Source organism: Parambassis ranga, chromosome 8, assembly GCF_900634625.1.
Source record: "Parambassis ranga chromosome 8, fParRan2.1, whole genome shotgun sequence".
Lineage (NCBI taxonomy): Eukaryota > Metazoa > Chordata > Actinopteri > Ambassidae > Parambassis > Parambassis ranga.
The window spans coordinates 13,467,416-13,486,234 of record NC_041029.1 but is presented as its reverse complement, the minus strand read 5'-3'; the positions used below and the strand labels follow the sequence as shown (position 1 = coordinate 13,486,234).

Genomic DNA, 18,819 nt, shown 5'->3' with positions numbered 1-18,819 from the left:
TGGATGGGTGGACAATCAGAGGACAGATGCCTGATAAGGCAGACATGACATGAGGATTTTAGGTGCGTATCTGTATAAGGTGTTACAGCAGCCTATGGGTGCTCAGGGATGCCAAAACAGGCAAAGATTTTCCTAATTATTTATCTGCTGTGAGAAGACATAAATAAATATTACAAAATAAAATCTTTTATATATTTTTTATTTCTAAGATGTCAGGTTGTGCTGTACTGTTGTGTGTCCCTGGGCAAGACACTTGCTGCATAGCCTCCAGTGTACTCGCTGGTGTATGGCTGCCTTAAGCAATTTCCCCATTGTGGGACTAATAAAGGTTTCAAATTTAAATTTAACTGTTCTTTATATATCATTTACCTTTTGTGTGCAAAAAAGTCCTTCAGAGGTGATGGAAAACTTGGTAAAAGGTATAATAATGGTCACTGTTCTCCACCCCTTCTGCTCCTCCTCCTATTGCCTATTGGAGTCTTGACCTACCTAGAGTAATGGTTTCTTGGCCATGCTTTATTTGAAAGTATGTGTTGATTTTTTTTTCTTCCTCTACAAAGTGAAACCTTTTGTCAAATAATGGCGAAAAATGTGGAAAACATAAATAGATACGGACATTTTCAGTAAAGGTAAAGTTTACAAAATATTGCTGGAAATAACAGTCCTCACACTCATTTCTAACAGTGTGCATGCGACCAGCTGGTTAGAAGCTGCAGCAAAATGAATACAATGATGCAGAAAGGGGTGAATGTCTCTCTTAACAACAAAGTGTTGTAGATGCGCATAGCAGCCAGTGTCACATCCCATTCCTGCCAGGTCTGAGGAATGTCCAGCCCTTGACACTTGTCCAATCTAAGCTATCTCAAGCTCTCTCCTCCAGCTTCACACTGGCTAATCTCTCCTGACACCTCACATAGCCCCGACAGGGAATCACTCTACCCTGAAAACAATCCTCCCTTCCACCCCCAAATCACAGCACCAACCTGTCTTTCTCTCTCTGTCCATCTGTCTCTCTGTCTTCCTTATATTTACCCTTCTCTATCCCTATCTATCTCTTCCCCATTACTTCTTTCTGTGGCTTTCTCTTTCTCTCGTGTTTCCATCTGTCTTTGTCAAACCATATTCCGCTTGTCTTCTATCTCGCTCAATCTTTTCTCTCCCCTGCCTCCTGTCTTCTCTCCTCCGTCCTCACTTCCTCGCTGGGTATATCATGCCTCTGTTGATGAAAATCTGTGAATAAGATGCTGTGATTGCCGATTGAGGAATAGCCTGCATTTCCTGAAGGACTCATCTGCATTCAAAAACTGAATTTTACTCTGCTGGTAGATGCTGCTAAAGTTGGAGGGTCTTTATCTCCAAGTGCACCTTTCCAGATGGAGAGAAGCTCCACAGGATCACTTCAGAGGAGCATAAACACAGACATCTTTCCCTAGGCACCCATCAACCCTAAATGTACTTCACTTTTTTTTTTTAAAGAGAGATGAGGGACTTGCTGATAGGATCTTTTTTTATTGTTTGCACTGAGAGCCCATTATTAAAAATTCTCAGCTTAAACAGAAACACACATTTGCTGTAGCTCAGTCTCATAGAGTAAATGAGATCATTTTTCCCATAATTAGCATGTTTGGGATTCAAGAATTCTCCTGAGACAAGTCACTCAAAAAAATCCCATTTATTATTTAAATGTATTCAACAATTCCAAAAGATAAGATAGACAAACAAGTCATAGATTTCAATTACAAGCTGTTTGTTCTTCTCATCATATCTATAGAGGCTCCACCCTACAGAGCACAATCTCATTGGCTGCTGAGCAAAATATCTGTCATTGGCTGTAGCACAGAATAACTCTGGGGGGGGGGTAAAAAATAAAAGAACGATGTAGTTATGGCACGGCACATGCTAGAATGCAGACACTCACGGGTACGCACAGACACATACACACACACACTCAAACGTGCAGTCATAATAGGCCAAGTCACTCACCCAATCAAATTTCATTCTCAAGCAAGCTGTCAGGCCGCCATGTTGAGTAAATATTACCATAATGCCTCTGTCAATGAATGTGCAGCTAATGAAGGGATGACATCCAGTGATGCTCAGAGACACCGAAACAGAACAAAAATGCCCACTCACTGCTCTCTCTTTTACCTCACCTTTTTTTCAACCTCAGAGATGAATCAACCTCTAATATCTGAAGATTTGCTTCGTCACATGGCCGGTCACATGCTGAGTGGTACATCTACATGAAGCTAGAACATTGAAAAGATTACTGGAGCTCTATTTTAATCTGAAGAGCAGCAGGACGTTGTGCAACAATAAGAAACAGTGTGAGGTGGATTGTGGAGAGGGATGAGAGATTTTTCTCAAATACTGTATATCAGAAGTGCAGGATGTATTATTATTCTCCACATGAACAATATATTTTTGTTACCTTGCTGGACCCAGCGACGAAGAAAAACACCCACTGTCATGAAATACTCAAAGTCTTAAATTTAAAGATTTTTCTTCCAGCTGTTTTATCTCACAAATAACATCTCTCAGTCAAACAGGATATCTTCACAAGGGACAAATATATTCTTCTCTTTTTTTTTAAATTTCATCTGTGTATAATATTATGCATGTCTACAAAATAAAAACACAATCTAAGGAAAATTGCACGGAACAACACTACAAGTTTGAGTCAGTCCGGTCCACTGACAGCACCGCCGAGTGCTGCCGCTGTGGAGAGACGAGGTGAGATCATCCACTTTTTGCAGGGTTTTCATTTTTGTTGATATTTCTGTGCAATGGAGCAGGGCTGAAGAGGAGAGACACCGAAAGTGAAGGGGCTTCTGACACGTCAGCATCCACCTCCACCCTAACCACCACCACCACCACCACCACACTCCTCCCGCTCCACCCACTCCAGCCCCCTCTCAGTGTATCCTCAGGAGCTTTTGCATCCAGACTCGGCTACAGAACCTGGATGTCTTGGCTGATGGATACGAAGCAGAGGTGTCCGTGATGATGGAGAGAATTAGGAAAACTAGAAAGCATTCCGGCTTTTAACACACACACACCCTTGTCGACCAACTCTCTCTCTCTCTCTGTCTGTGTGTCTGACTGTCTCTCTGTGTGTCTGTGTGTCCTCAGTCTGCGTAGAGGATGAAGCCAGAGAAGGTGCTGTACTTGTTGTTGTTGCCGCCGTGGGCTTTGCCTCCGTCCAGTTTGATGTAGACCTCGTCACCTGCATCCAGATGGAGGATGACGCTGTTGGAGGCGTAGTCATAGTTCTGGTCAGCATCTTGGGCAATGGCGCTGGCACGGACCTGCAGGGGGCAGACGAACACGTAGGACAAGCTTGTTATCTGCAGCACAGAACAAGTTTAATCCACTTAGGTCTGAAGTGGTTGTCATTCTCTCTGACTACGTGCACAGATGTACTGTAAATCTGAACTCAAAGCATTTAGAGCTTGAAAGGACTCCACCAAGGCTGCACAGCCCTCAGCATTTCAATTTAGTTTTGTTTCAATGGAAAATGATTCAATGTCAGATTTTTCATAATATAATACATAATATAAATTTCATAACTAGAGATGTATTTTTCTTTCCCTTTTACGCTAAATACTTCTTTTCAAAAGGGATGAAGTCCTAACAAATTCAGTTTCTGCTTGAAAACAGGGTTAGTAAAAATCCAAAACAACCATACACACCAAAAAGGAAGTGAAAGAAAAGTAGCATCTTTGCAAGAAGACTAAGAGAATCATGATAGAGTTTTGTTCAGTGTGAAATGAGCTTTAGATTAAGATTTAAACCAAACTTGTATCCTCTTTCCTTTTCCATGGCTTGACGTTTATTTATTATTAATCTATGTACAAGGTTTAGAGATATTTCACTAACACTTGAAGCTTAAAAGCGTATTCAACACAGGTAATTCACACAGTATTTCAGTTTGAAGTGAGATGAGTTATTGGACATAGCAATAGCACAAATATTTCTTCATATTGATATTGAACCTGCAGAACCAACCAGAGGGTCTTTTTAAACCTGAGGCCTTTTCTGTCAAGCAGATTTATGGTTTCAATCCAGCTTGTGGTCTTTTACAGAAGACCTTATGTTCAACCTTGGAACAAAAGGTCCATGGAAAGAAAAACTCAACGACAGGGCTCACTCGTGGGGGTTGTTCATTTTAGTGGAAACAACAACTTAAAAGCACCAAGGATGCCTACTGAATATGAGAAATGTTTGCTAAGACATAACAAGCAGAATCAAAGGGATGAGGTAGCATAGTAAAAAAAAAGTAGATGTGGAGTATTTTATTTTAGTTTTTGTCTTTCACTGCATGTGTGTATTAGTGTGTGTGTGTGTGTGTGTGTGTGTGTGTGTGTGTGTGTGTGTGTGTGTGTGTGTGTGATCTGCCAGTCTGATTACAGGACATTTGGAGCAGGTTCTAAATAACCTGTCTTAGATAATTAAGACCTCCACCACAAACTGCAAATGCTTTGGATGTGTGGAGAGGAAAAGTATCTGCAGTCTTGAGACAATAGCAGTTTTCATGCATGTGTGAGTGTGTGTGTGTGTGTGTCAGAGACGGATACTAATGCAGTATTATACTGTAATAGCCTGAGGCTCTGGAGTGCAAGTTACTTTTAAATAGTAGCTTGTTTGTATGACTTTAGCTGTTATAGTTGGTTGCTGATATTTAACTTAACCTGACATTTATATGTACGTAGTCTGTGTGTTCTGGTATAAGAGAGTGGATGAAAAGTTAGGACAAGCGACAGCTTTCTGATTAGATTTCAAATTAAGAGTGCTGAACCAATTAAGCCTCGCACTCCTACACAGTTTTTAAACATAGTTGATGCAGAAGTAGAAAATATTTTTTTTTGTATTCTGCGGTATCTACTTCCCTGTGAAAACATGCCACCTATACACTCATGATGAAGATACAGCTGTGTGTACACCGGTCACGGCTAACATCACCTCGAGCCAAACGCTCCAAGCAGAGATGAGGAGCAGGCTGCAGGGGGCTCATCTGCTCACTCCATCTCCAGATTTCCATTTTAAACATTGTGCCATTACTCTTTGAACAATAATGAACTTTAAGCTTCTGCAGAGTGAACACACTCCCTACATTCTGAGGGCTGTAGATGATCCTAATGCATGGACACAGCATAACAGTGGGATGTTCTTTACATGGCATGTCAAATCAGTCTGTATCACATGCTGCAAAAGCTGGCTGAAGGCAAAAGAACCCAGAAGCAATAAGTGAATGTGGCAGCAGTGCAGACCTGGCAGAGCTACACCAGTGTCAGCTAATGTCTTTGGGTCATAAAGTGCCAATAGTAATTGACTCGCAAAGGGTATAGAACACTATTGTAAGCATTCACTTCATTTTCATTGTAAATCAAGCACCTTGTCAACAAGTGTGAACATTGGCATTTAATTTATTGACACGTCCATCTGTTCAACAAATGCATACGCCATATTTACTCGTTTTTTGGGGGTTTTCTGGGGAGGGGGGGTGTGTCTGGCTTTGTATCCGGTCCACTATATTCATCTGTGCTGACCTAGTCGTTTATAGGGCTGTTACCCAGAAAACAGCTGCTAAAAAAAAAAAAAACACAGTGAAAGCAGTGAGAGTGAACCAAAACATTAACGCTGTAGCTGGACAGCTAAACAATGAGCTGGAACTCTATATAAACCTCGATAAAGCAGCGGGGAGCAGATTAGGTTAGAAGCCTCTGTTAGTGACCCCGTCTCATTGTTTTCACATTCTTGTTATAAAAATACTCACAATGTGCCGAGCAAAACCACAAAATATGTGCCACTTTCCACTTCCAGTCTGCTCTGTTCTGTATCTCAGCACTATTAAAGAGTTACTAACAAGAAGAACTGCATCATTTGTAACTTAAATCGAACAGGAAGATCATTATTTTCTCTAGGGATGGAAAAAAGAAAGCAGTGTACGTCCTTTAAAGTAGCTAGTGGTTAAATAAGCCTATTAGTCACTTAGTCTGGTCAGTGAGGTTGAATTGAAATCAATAGTTTAGGTGCGTTTGAAGTGTTTTCTTGTGGCTCATTATGGGGTCTCTGAAGTCCACCCCTGCCCTTGACTCAGCTCAGTATCTGTGTGCTTTAAATCGCGTCGTCTTTTCAGGCGGCCGTCAACAAGCGTCATAGAGAAAAGCCCAGTAATTAGTTGGCCTGTTTAAGGAGTGCACACAACAAGGCTTATTGACAAACGTGAGAAGAGGCCAACTTCTGACAGAGATCTCCCGCACACAAAGTATCGCTGCAGCCAAACTTAACAGGGAGCCTGGAAGACATTCTTATGACATTACAATATCTTCAGATCTTAACTTCTATAGTTTTGTACAATTTAATCACTCATTCTGCTTTTAATAGCTTGCATTGTTAGTACTACATTCAAATCTCATATTGTGTTCATTTGAAAAGAAGTGTGCAGAGGATGTGCAGAGGCGTGCAGCGTCTTATTAAAATAGCAAGCATTCAGGAACTGCAGTGGGTCCACATACATGTGTTTATAAAGTTATTACTTTAAGCAGAGGAGAGCCAGAAAAGAAAAAAAAGTGGGTCATGCAATTAAACATGGCATTTATTAAAACACAACACACATATTTTGAAACTTTAAAAAAATCCGGCTGTGCACTGCAGCTTATTTTAGTTGGGACAACATTCTTGGAAATCACAAGTGCTGACTCTCTTGAGAGAGAGAAGAGCTACTTGGATCAATGCTAACATGTAGATTTTCACAATAGTTTCAGTCTATTCACATTTTTTTTTCCCCAACAGATACTGGATTCTCTGTAGTGAGACAGCCGTCTTTTGCATTTCCTTTTCAGCTCATCTGATTGAATTATGAGGCAGAGAGGAGCGAGGCTGACACGTCAGTCTTCTTATATGAAAACAGCTTTGTTAAAAAAAAGAGTAGAGAAAAAAAAATCTTTAGAAATTATGAACCAGAGAATGTCAAAGGACATCTTGGGATTGGCATAGAGAATTGTTTATTTCACAACAACACATTAGTCCCAACAACCGTCCTCACACTTACATAAAGAGCTAAAGAAGTCTACTGCTTCACTTGGCACATGGATGCTTGTTCTCCACAATCCAAGTGGTTTTGAGGGTCTCAGAATCAAACATTACCAGCACACATTAGGCAGAAGTGCCACAACGCTGGTATAAAAAAAAAAAAAAAGATGTGGCTGATCTGGTTAATGAAAGTCTGAGGAGAAGTTTTAAGATGCAGGAGCGCTATATGGAATATGGTATTTTTTTATTGTGTATCCTCTTGATTAAATCTAGTGCAGCTCATATTGATGTGCAAACAAAGCCTCCTGCTCTGATTCTGAGATGCTAGCGTCCAGTGCATATTAATATAATATGATATGCCACGAGTGTGCAAAGTCAACACTGTCTTATTAGAGAGTGTGACTGCTTTGGGTTGTAGGGAGGAGGCGGGGGGGGGGGGGGGGGGGGGGGGGCAGGTGATGATGGCTCTGTAGGATTTGTCAGGCGAGGTTTTAATGAAACTTTATCAAAATATTTGCTTTGCCGGGGAGAAGCAGGGAACCTCTGGCAATGTCACTGATGTGTAATAACATATTCTCTTCATTTTCCCCTAAATTTCAGGTATGTTTTTGCTGTGCTGAGGGGGCAAATGTTACATTTTATTTGGCTAAAAGAGAAAAACACAAGGAAAGTGCCCTAAAATGTTGTTGTTTTCTTTTTGCTCTAATGGTTTTTATCCCCTTCTGAGACAAACCGGCGCGGCCTTCTTTCAATGAAAAACCATGCATGAATAAAAAGCCCTCACTATTTTTAAATAATGATCAGGGAGCTCCTGTTTTTCCTCCTCCTCCGCACACTTGTTAGGGATATGAGCTAGAGGTTTCGGATGCAGGCTATAAGGCAGACGTATAGCTTGAGAGATGAGCGGGACAACAACATCCAACTGGCAGCGCGTGACCTTGACACCAAATATGTAGAGGAACTTTGACAAGGCAAACAAAGCGTGAGGCCGCGAGCGCCAGCTCCAGCGATGGTAAATGAGGTGTCAGGCGATGTTGTCTTCCTTGTGGCTGCTCGTGCGTGTTTGCATCCGTGGGTATCGTCAACGTGATGGCTTTGATTGAACAATATTCTGAGTGAAGACGGGAGAATTCGAGCCTACGCCGGGGTTTCATAGATAATGCAGAAAAGAAGTGTATGTTCTCTGTGAAGACTGGCAGTCTTCCACGTTGGACCTTTTATTTAAAAAACAGACATTATTGTGTGGCACTGCTGTAATTATTAAACCTGAATTAAAATTCTCCGTATAAGGATTTTTATGTTTTATCTGTTGAGCCTTGTGGAGCCTGAAACGTCTCAGTGGGACTGTGATCTTACAAGAGGCTTTGTCACTGTGACAAGGACACATGTCTTGTGGCTTCTCTGACAGGGATTTGTTGACTTGATGTTGAGCCTCCATTTTGGATCAACGAGTCTATTGGTCCCTTTTAAATCAAAGTGTACTGGCGTCTAATTGTGTTTGAACATTCCAGTCGTGAACAGCATGCTTAATGGCAGCTTAGACGGCCTGCCACCGCTGTTGAGCCTGATCCAACATTTCACTGCATGCACAGTGAGTGACACACACACACACACACACACACACAGGCACGCCATACATCCATATGCAATTTTTTTATTTTCCTTCCCTTTTAACTAGAATATTGAGAATTGGTTGCAAAAAGTGTGTTACAGGTTCATTGGGAGGAAGTTAAACTTGATAAGAGAAGTGAAAAGATAACAGGAGATTTGCAATCTGTCAGATGAGAGCAGAAAAAAGGTCTCCGGATTTAATTTCACCAGCTGTTCTCTTTGTACCTGTTCGGCCCAATTTGCGCAAACCTTCATCCAATTATGACATTTCTTACAGTAATTTCAGTCTGGTGTCAGTACTTCAGTTGATCACATGTACCTCGAATATTTTTTTAGAGAGAAGCGTTAGAAAATAGAAACACCTTTTTTTTCCTGAGAGGAAACAGTGGTGGGAGAAAGAAGGAAAAAAAAAGAAGGTTGAATCAACTTTGACCTGCAATCCAGCCACTCTTTTCTTCCTGGAGTCTGACTCATCCCGCTCACTTAATTACTACAGCACTGTCTGCCTCCAGCACCAACACCAAAAACCACAATCATAGCTCAGACACTTAAAAAAAAAAAAAAATCACCCTTTGTTCGCATAAGGCCTGATTCTCCACTTTGCTTTCTTTTTGTAACCCTTCAGGCGCTATTCTTAGTGCTCTAAAATGAGGCTCCTCAGGTTTGTTGTGACACGCATTTTTCGTACAGAAGCCGATTCATTCTCTCCTACTGTTGATATTTTACCCTTCGTTTTAGAGAGTGTTAAACACATTGAGTTATGTAGCAGACAGTGAGTCATTTGAAGTCATTGACTTGCTGTGAAGAAGGAGAGGATAATTATGGGTATCACCGAAGACTGAATTCGGGGGACGGCTAAATGTCAGGGGCGTGGGGAGAGACAGAGAGAGAGAGATGTTTGCATAAGAGGGCTAGGGGCACTTCTCCATCTCCCATATGGCCCTCATTATAATGAAGAAGCCTTGTGAGTCAACACCATAGCATCCTTGAGTCAGCCAGCCACAGGAGACAATCCATAGCCTATTTTTGACCGTATGTTGTCGGTCTCACAGTACATAAGTTATTAGACATTAGCAGTGTTTCATGATCTGCTTAATCTGATATGCCAGCACAGGAAGTGTTGTGCACCATGTCTCCTAAAAGTAATTGAATTATTACAGACTGGTGGTGCGCAGTTTTTGAACAAGTTTTGAAACTCGACCAATAAGTGATAGATTTTCTTCCCCGCGCTTGCAAGATGACAGCCCGATGTCATCCTGACATTTCCAATCTGTGTGGTATTTCCTAACAACGTGGGCCAATCTTCATTTAATAGCCCTCGCACCTAATTAGGCCAACTCTAATGTTCCACTCGGCAGAGTGTCAAATCCAATGTCCAATTACACAGCAGATCAAGGCCAAAGGTCCGCCTCCACTACCTCTCAGGCTGATTATAGAAGAAGTGCCACGATATACATCACATAGAAAGATACAGGTCTGTCAGAATTGCGGAAAGAAATCCCATGTGCATGAACATACACAAACGTATATATGAGGGGATCAATACTGCACGCGTAGAGGCTGAGGGACTGAGGGTGGCTCTCTCAAACCCTGTCTGTCTATTTGAGACAGGAGTCTCTCTGTTACACATGGCAAACACACAAAGGCCTCTCAGTGCTGAAGTCACACCACGATGAAGAATCGCAGCTCTGAACATTAGCAGAATGTTAAATCTAACATTGCTAAATCTCCTGGTCATTCACATTTTTCTTTTACTTTGAAGAAAAACTTGAATGAATGATTTCAAAACTACACATCTATGATCAAATCAAAGGAAACAGACCTTGTCCAGATGGCCCATGTTTAATGTTAGGACTAACACCAGAGCATCAGCAACAGTATAAACATCCCTCATGTGTATCAGAGCTAAGGCGGCGACCCCCCCCCCCCCCGCTCCCCTCCACGTGGAGGTGTCTTTATGAGTAGAGATGGACTGAGGCGAATGTTTTGACAGAGAAATGACACGAGACTGAGCCGAGCTGAGTAATGCTTTATGAAGTGCTTTTCTTACAGATGAGTCCAGGTAAGAAAAACGAAAAAATAAAGGATGCCACACTTTAACTTGTTCTGTTACAGCACAATGCATCACTTGGGAGCAATGAAGAATATTGATGGTGTTGTGTGTTAACAAATGGATTCAGTGACGATGCCATCCTAAAAAGTTTTTCTGTTTATTATGAATTAAAAATAAAAAATCGAGCTTCTCCTGTAGAGGAGTCATAGAGGAGACATGGAGGACAGTGGACCCGGTTGGGGTGGGTTGAGGCAGCGGGTTAGGAAGGGGGGGGGCAAGCATGCGTGTGCGCGTGTGAACGTGCGTCAGCGTGTGTGTATGCAGAGATGAGACTGCGGCGGTAATTGCTAGGGAAGAGCCATGTGCACGAAGGACGTTGAAGCTTATTAAAGGAGGAGACAGAGTGATTATTCACTATGGTCCTCTTGAGAGACTGACGCTGAAGTCATTGCTTTTAATTAACTCTGAAACGGTTTTGCGGATTAATAACAATATTAAGAAGGGAACAGAGAGGAGAGGCGCAAACACTTCCTGGATCTGGTTCAAGCTTTTTAATTATAATTAAATAGACTCAATAGCACAATAACATCTTTTCTGTCCTCTTTTCTTTCCCTCTTTCTACAGCATCCAATAAATGTTGTCTTCATTGTCACTGCTGTTTCGTTTAGGATGTGTCCACAGCTTTGTCAGGTTGTAGGAATTGATTGATTGACCGGAGAGAGTTTAGGATTGTTTGAAATATTGCAAGAAAGGCGTAAGGAGAGGAAGTTGGAACGCACATTCAGTGCAGAGCTGAAAATAGCTTTCTGATTTGTTTGTTTACCAGGAAGCTGACTTTTCTTTTTTTTTTGGCCTAGCTTGAAAAGTGTCAAAGTTCTGGGGACAGTGCTCATATTCTTGCATTGCTCTGCGCCAAAGGGAGAAGAGGAAAAAAGTAGCAGAAGCAGAGAAGGAATAAAGTAACCAGCGCTTATGTTGAGGTGAAGCAGCACTGCAAGGCCTTGGAAAACCTCCACTTCACTGAAGCCAATAGATGATAAAATACTGGTATTGTCTCCAATTCCCAGGCCTCCCACAACCCCCACCCCTATCTCAGCTCACAGTGTAGCTTTTTGCAGCCTTAATGAGCTGAGTAAAGCACCAGTGTGAGTGTAGGAGCTTCACTTTGACTTGCACCACTTCATCAGTGATGTAGCATAAGTTGGCCCAACATTTATAACCATTCACAGTCATTTACACATACTAAGGCTCTGGGGCCTTCTCCATCAGCCTAGCACACTTTCTAATAAACACCACGAGAGAACTGCATATTTATGCATAAGCTAGGACGGAGAAAGACAAAGAAAGAGAGGCACTTTATAAACATTACGTGGGTCTCTGGAGATGCACACTGTGTTCGTCTAACTTAAGTACCTCCACACCCTCCTCTTGGGAGCACAATGAAGCGGAAACAGAAGGCGTTTTATAGGAACATATGTTTTCCTTCCCCTATTATATATCAATGCTTTTACGCCCACCCATAAACATTACTGTTGAGTGAGACATTATATATTGAAGGCGACTGCTGTGTCTTTCTTTTTCTTGCTGGGTGTGAACTTGAGGGTAAATGAATTAACCTCAAACTTCTTTGATTAGACTGCAGGTTCAAGAAGCAGATGTTATTTAATCCACAGAGCCCAATGTCTTTCTGTGTAAACTATTACTTTAAATATTTTATAAGAGGTAAAAAAAAATGTTTTTTCTCCCTTTAGATGTAAAACAGGACACACTCTTTGTGTCAGCTGCAGCTTGGACTTTCTGATTTAAGTGTAAAGAACTCTAAATGTAGGCTATAGCCTGAATTCTGCTTTCCACGTGACTAACGTGCAAAGTGTGATTTGTCATATTGTGTACAGAAAAAAAAGGATTTCTCAGGACAGCACTGTGTCTAAGCATGTTACAGTAAGTGCAGCTGAGCTTGTAAAGTATTATAAATAAGAGACTCATATGGCAAAGTACATATTTTATCGAATAAACCGAACTCAAAAATAAAAAAGTTTCAACTTTTACGCACTGAAATTGATGGCACGGGAATGGTTCTTTTCTATATTGTCATGATACTGGAAGTATACACACACACAATCTCAGCCTGTGCGAACAGTGTCTGTAATGTAACATTTATCCTTTTTATTTATATAAATATAGGCGAAGCGTTTGTGGGATCCACTTTGGAGATAAGCGATCTGTCGGCTGGTGGAAAGTCTCAACTACCTGCGAGCATCGCCAGCGTAAGAAGACCCTCGGGGGCGCACAATGATATTACCGCCCCATTAAAATGATGCATCAAAGAAGACGAGAATAGACCACACTAATGCTGTTAACGCGACTGCACAGGCAGAGGGATAAAGCGGCGGACACACAGCTGAATCCGGTAAGCCTGCACCGACATGCATGGAGCAAATATTGTAAGCGCAATTTCTAATATTTCACCATTCCACACTCACCCAAAAGTGTAAAAGTTCAGTCGTTATCAATAATAACATTATAACTATTATCATTAATAATAATAATATTGATAATAATAACAAAAATAGCGCTAATAAAATAAAGTGTGCCTGCTTAAAACAACGCACACTCCTCATCACGCCAGCTTTTCCCTTGGGAAAAAAAAAACAATCTCAAATACACACGCATCTTTTCCCACATTTCTCAATCTAACACCGGCTCACACTCCACCCTCAGCCCAAACTGTGACCGTCCTTTGGCTCGCAGGACGCGGGAATGTCAGGACGCATCACCCGAAGAGGGTTACGCGGGTAGCAACACTGACTGTGTCTCCAGGCGCGCTTTGCGCCACAGCTGTGCGCTCTGGGCTTTCAGAGGCAGATGAGCAGCTTGTCTCACAATGTCACTAAAACTCAACTTTGCTCTATTATGTATGTATTGTTGTATCCATCAATAAGGTGGAGAGACTTTTTATAGGTAGCAGTGGAGGATCAAAAGAGTTGGCAAAGAAAGGAAACTCATAAAAAAAAAAGTTTCAGGGCACTAACCTGGCCGTTCTTGCAGAGGTCTGCCCACATACTGGTCCCGTCCCCTCCTCTCATCAGCACATGATAGATGAAGAAGTATGTACCAGGTATGCTGCAGATGAACTTGCCAGAAATGCCATCATAGTTGTTGCCCAGGTTGGTAACCACATCATCAAACTTGAGGATCTCATAGCCTTCATGGGGGTTCTTAAGCCCCGCATAGAAGGCCACCCGAGGCACCGTGCTGTAGGTTGCTGTGCTGATAGCTCCGTTACCCCCCAGACCCAAAATCCCAGTCCTTCCCTGATCCCCTCTGTCACCAGGAGGGCCGGCCGGTCCTGGTGGCCCTGGTGGCCCTGGTTCACCCGGCGGTCCGGGTGGTCCGGGTTTGCCTGGCCTGCCAGGCTTCCCCTGTGGGCCCTGCAGTAAGGTGGAGGGTGGAAGCACGTTGCTGTTGTCGCTCAACGCCTCTGCCTCAGCCTGTAGACCGGTGGAGCTGGTGCTGCTAGCAGGAGTGCCCTTGTTCAGGTAGGGGTCACAGACCATACGGCAGGTGCCCAGCATCTCATAGTGGCTGGAATCTGTCCCCACAGAGCTGACGAGCACAGGGATGAGCACCACCAGCACCAGGACCAGCATAACCCCTACGGCAGCCGCCACCAGGGTCTTCCTCCCGATGCTGAGTCGGGGAAGGGGCTGCGCTGCCAGCGTGGGTCTCCCGGGGGCGGAAATGGTGACTGCTTGGTGTGGGGAGCCTGTCACCGAGGAAAGGGACCCAGAGATCCCGAGATGAGTTGCAGGAGGAGCGGCGAGCGTGTGAGGGTGAGACAGAGACCCACATACACTTGATACACCTCACTGCTCCACTCAGTCACACCAAAGTAGGCAAGCAGTCACTCACACATAGAAAAAGACTTAAGGAAACCCAGGCATACACAGGGAGACATTCAGTGCGTACTTACAAACACAATCTGACTTGTGAGAAGAAGCAAGAAGGATGCAGAGAGCCCAGAGGAATGGAGTGAGAGACAAAGGGAGCGAGACAGAGACAGAGGGAGGGAGAGAGAGAGAGAGAGAGAGAGAGAAAATGATGAGAGTGGGTGAGTGTAAGAGAGCAGCCACTGGATCTGTGTGTGTGCATGTGTGTGTGTGTGTGATGAGTTTGTGGTTCCGGATTCTCAGGCTTGGCTTTTTATACGGCAGTAGCAGCGGAGCCTCCCTCCCTCCATCCCTCTCCCTTTCTCTGCTCCCCCATCAAGTGAGAGGTTGGTGTGGTCTCTCTCTCTCTCTCTCTCTCTCTCTCTCTCTCTTTCTCTCTCCACCAGCTAACTCATAGGAAGGACTCTCATTGCACTGCATTTCTTTCGACCACTCTCCTGAACCACAGAGGAACCTACATAACCCCCTCCTCCCTCTCCTTCTTGCCGCTCCTCTCCCTCCTTTTTCCCCACTTGTGATGTTGTTTCTCACTCCCTTGCTTTTCCTCTCTCTCATCAGCATCCAGCCTCTAAAAATAAAGATGGAGCTGAGGAAAGACAATCTTTTTTTTTTTTCTTTTTCCTAGAGGTGGGTTTTGAAGGTTCATGCATATAGGTGCAGAGATGCAAGGCAACACTTAAGTGTGCTATGCCAGGAAATGCTAGCAGCTTCTCAGGAGAAAAAAGGTGCTAATTACAAAGTTAAAGCCAAGAATGAACTAGTAAGCCACCAGACTGACTGATGATACAGATGAAACACACATGTAGAAGAAGGTTTTAGATGGCACATCGGAAGAAGACACTTTTATTTATCCTTCCACTAGGGGAGAGCGACATTGACACACCACTGCTGTTTTTATTTTTTCCTCTATTTTTCTTTCTACCATGTCAATAAGCCTGTTTCTCCACCTGAATGTGCTGACACTACTTCTTATTGGTGTCTTTTTTTAGGTATTGATTTTATGGTTTTGATCAAATTAAGGGTCCTGGTCGGGAGAAAAAAATCTATATGCAGCAGTGGTGTCATTTGTTTGACATTTTCATCCCTTGGAGTGATAAATGGTCAAGTAGGAAAGCAAATGACAAAGTCTGTAGATGGCAAACATGGCCAGTCGTGAAGTGTTTGCAGGGGGTTTAGCCCTAAATGTGTGTGTTTTTTTTTTGTCATGCTCATGTCAGTTTGATTGCCTCAATTGCGAGGAAAAAAGCATTCATGTCAGCATCACATGGTAAAAACATCTGAGGTGGGCAGTTTTTCCACTGAGATTTCTGGCTCTGAATCACAAAACTGAAGCCAATACAGCTCCGCACCTCGTACAAGTGATGTGCAGTTCAAGGTCATTTAAATCTAAATCATCTCTCATATCCGGCTGTTGCCACCATGTCTGATAACTCAGTATTCAATAATATTTCCTGGAACAAATTTATTTTAATTTATAGTTTGAAACGTTCTTCCAATTCATTCAGATAATTGGTCTAATGATACATTTTTAATGTGCAGTATCCGTAGTGATAGTGGCAGTGACAGTGCTTTCTCACACGTGGAACCATTACTTACAGTCTAGTTCATACTTGTTGTTTTGTGTCACTACTTGTTAGATCCTATTGACTATTTGGTAGAAGGAAAATTTCTCTCATCCTTAACAAATCAACAATATCTATTTCCTTGGTTGCCATGGTGACAAGTCCTGCATCATCTTAAACATAATTTGTTGCTTGGAAAGTGGCAGGGACAACACTAGGAAACTAGAATCTTTTATTTGTAAGTCATTGGATTACCCAACATCAGGTTGTCCAACTAACCGCAAGGTTTGTGGTTTGATCCCCCATCCTGGCTGCATGCTGATGTGTCCTTGGGTAAAACACTCAACTCCTAGGTTGCTTCCATGGTTGCAGATACTTGTTTGTTTCTGTGTGTGGAAGGGTAAATGTAAAGTAGTGTAAAACATTTTAATTACCTTGAGTAGGCAGATAAACACTTTATAAATACAGACCCTTTACCATATGTTTGAGGTTCAGCTTTTATTGAAAGTTGTGCAAATAAAAAAAAACGTGCAGCTTATAGACATGAAGATGATCACAAATATTTTACTTAGACCCACACTCATAATTTGCATAATAATGAGTGTGTCCACTTTTGAGTGTCTAATGGATGCAAGCTTCATGCTGCCCGGCTCAGCTCCATTCTTGATACACCTCTTTGCCAAACCTGGTGTCGCGTATGAATAACATGCCAGATTCTTAAGTCATTTCACATGTTTTATTGTCAATTTTTACAGTTTCACATATCCTATCATGCAACCCCAGAGTCCTGGGGGGAAGTCTGTAGTACTCTACAATCCTCACCTTGCCTCCTTTTGCTGACTATTGTTGCTTTCTTGTTCCATGATCAAGTGACGTGTTGGGTGACGTAAAACAGGTAGCTTAAAATTAAAGTTACTGCAGTTGAAACGGTGTCAAAATAACAGGCAGACAGCTAAAAATGTGTATTTACTGCACACACAATGTAATTGAATTGACATCAGGTCCTTTGCCAGTATTTGGAGTTTAGGTGGACTGTGATGCTGCCAACAAGGCGACAGCTTTAGGCTCCTGTAGAGATTAAAACAATTCTCAGGAAACTGTAGGTGACATATTTACAGTCTATATTGTTTACTCAACGCGGAGCTGTAATAACTCAGTATTCTTTCATTTAAAAAAATAAATGAACATCAAGGTTTTTCTCCCACCAGGTGTTTCCGACACATTTCTCTGATGTATTTAGACTTGTGTTAATTAGTGAAATCAAATATTGTGCTCACCAGTTCATAGAAACTCTTATGTGTCTCATAGTTAGTTATTTCTGGCTTAGATGAGAGAGTTTGTGCTTCAGCTGGTCTGAGCTCCTGTGACAGATTGGGACGGATCAATGAGCAGGATGCCTGACTATTTGTCACCAATACACTTGACGTATCACCAGTTATTCTGCTGCATTTCTGACTCTTTATCATCATTAAACTTCAGTCCAAAACTTATGGCATTACCAGTTGGTTGTCTAATTCATCACTGAGCAGAGGGTGTGAGACCAAATAACTGGCACAGCAGGTGCAGCTGCCATGCATATTTGCCTGTTTTGTTTTATTCCTCATAACAGACATGGAGTTTGCCCATATGAGGAAGCACACAAGCCCTAAATTAGTTTCGGGGTTTGTTTAGGGGGCCATTGTTTGTTCTTCACACCTGCCGGCTGTAACTGCCAGTCAGATCACTGTGCCCCAAATCTCTAAATCTCTGAACCACAGAGATCAATGCACACTCGAGAGGACAAACAGAGCTGTAGTGATGAAAGAGAGATGAGAATGATGGGGAGGCGAGCAAGAGGTACAACACAAAGAGGGGGTGGACTGCTGGAGCTGGTTTGTTTTGCATGTTTGGTTAGAGCATGGAGAGACACAAATTCATCTGTAGTTAAACTATATTATGGGAGCACTTAATAATATGTGTGATTTTTAAAAAAGATATTCTTGTCCTGAACATTGATGACACAGATGCTCTTGCCGTGGTGTCTTGTCTGAGGAGGGTTATTAAAAAAAGTGGCAGTGGTAGCTGAAAATGGCGACCACAGAAAAGGCAACAGTTTTCTTTTAGTGTTATGAATTCTGCAGTTCACTCTGTAGCACCTGGTTGCTGGCTCCAAAAGTGAGTCAGTCTCCAATGACCTCCAATCCATCATCCATCCATTTTTCTTACCTCACTTTGTCCCAGCCGTTTAATGGGCAAGAGGCAGCGTACACCCTGGACAGGTTGCCAGTTTATCAGTCAACGCTTATACATATGGGCCCCAGTTAACCTTAACATGTGTTCGGATTAAAACCCGCACAGGCATAGGGGGAACTTTTTACCTCACTACAGCTGACCAGCAGGTTCAAACCAGCGACCTCTTTAGCTGTGAGACTTCAGTACCAACCATCATTTTGCCCCTATAGACCTCCATCTTAAAACTTTGAGCAGGAATGGGAGTTTTTAGTGACAATGGTAGCATGTTAGCAAACATCACTGTGAATTGCCCGTAGGTGTGTGTTTAAGTGTGAATGGTTGTGTGCATGTTGCTCTGTGATGGACTGGTGACCTGTCCAGGGTGTACCCTGCCTCT

The 18,819-nt window shown here is 42.5% G+C and overlaps 1 protein-coding gene across 1 annotated transcript; it reads right to left on the bottom strand.

Annotated features, from left to right (window-relative positions):
- Positions 1-3,004: 3,004 nt before the first annotated feature.
- Positions 3,005-14,367, bottom strand: LOC114439776 (C1q-related factor-like). Its single transcript, XM_028411931.1, has 2 exons — positions 13,732-14,367; positions 3,005-3,308 (listed from the first exon to the last, which is right to left on the bottom strand). The coding sequence occupies exons 1-2, from the start codon at positions 14,347-14,349 to the stop codon at positions 3,129-3,131; spliced, it is 798 nt and encodes a 265-aa protein (XP_028267732.1). The 5' UTR covers positions 14,350-14,367; the 3' UTR covers positions 3,005-3,128.
- Positions 14,368-18,819: the final 4,452 nt, after the last annotated feature.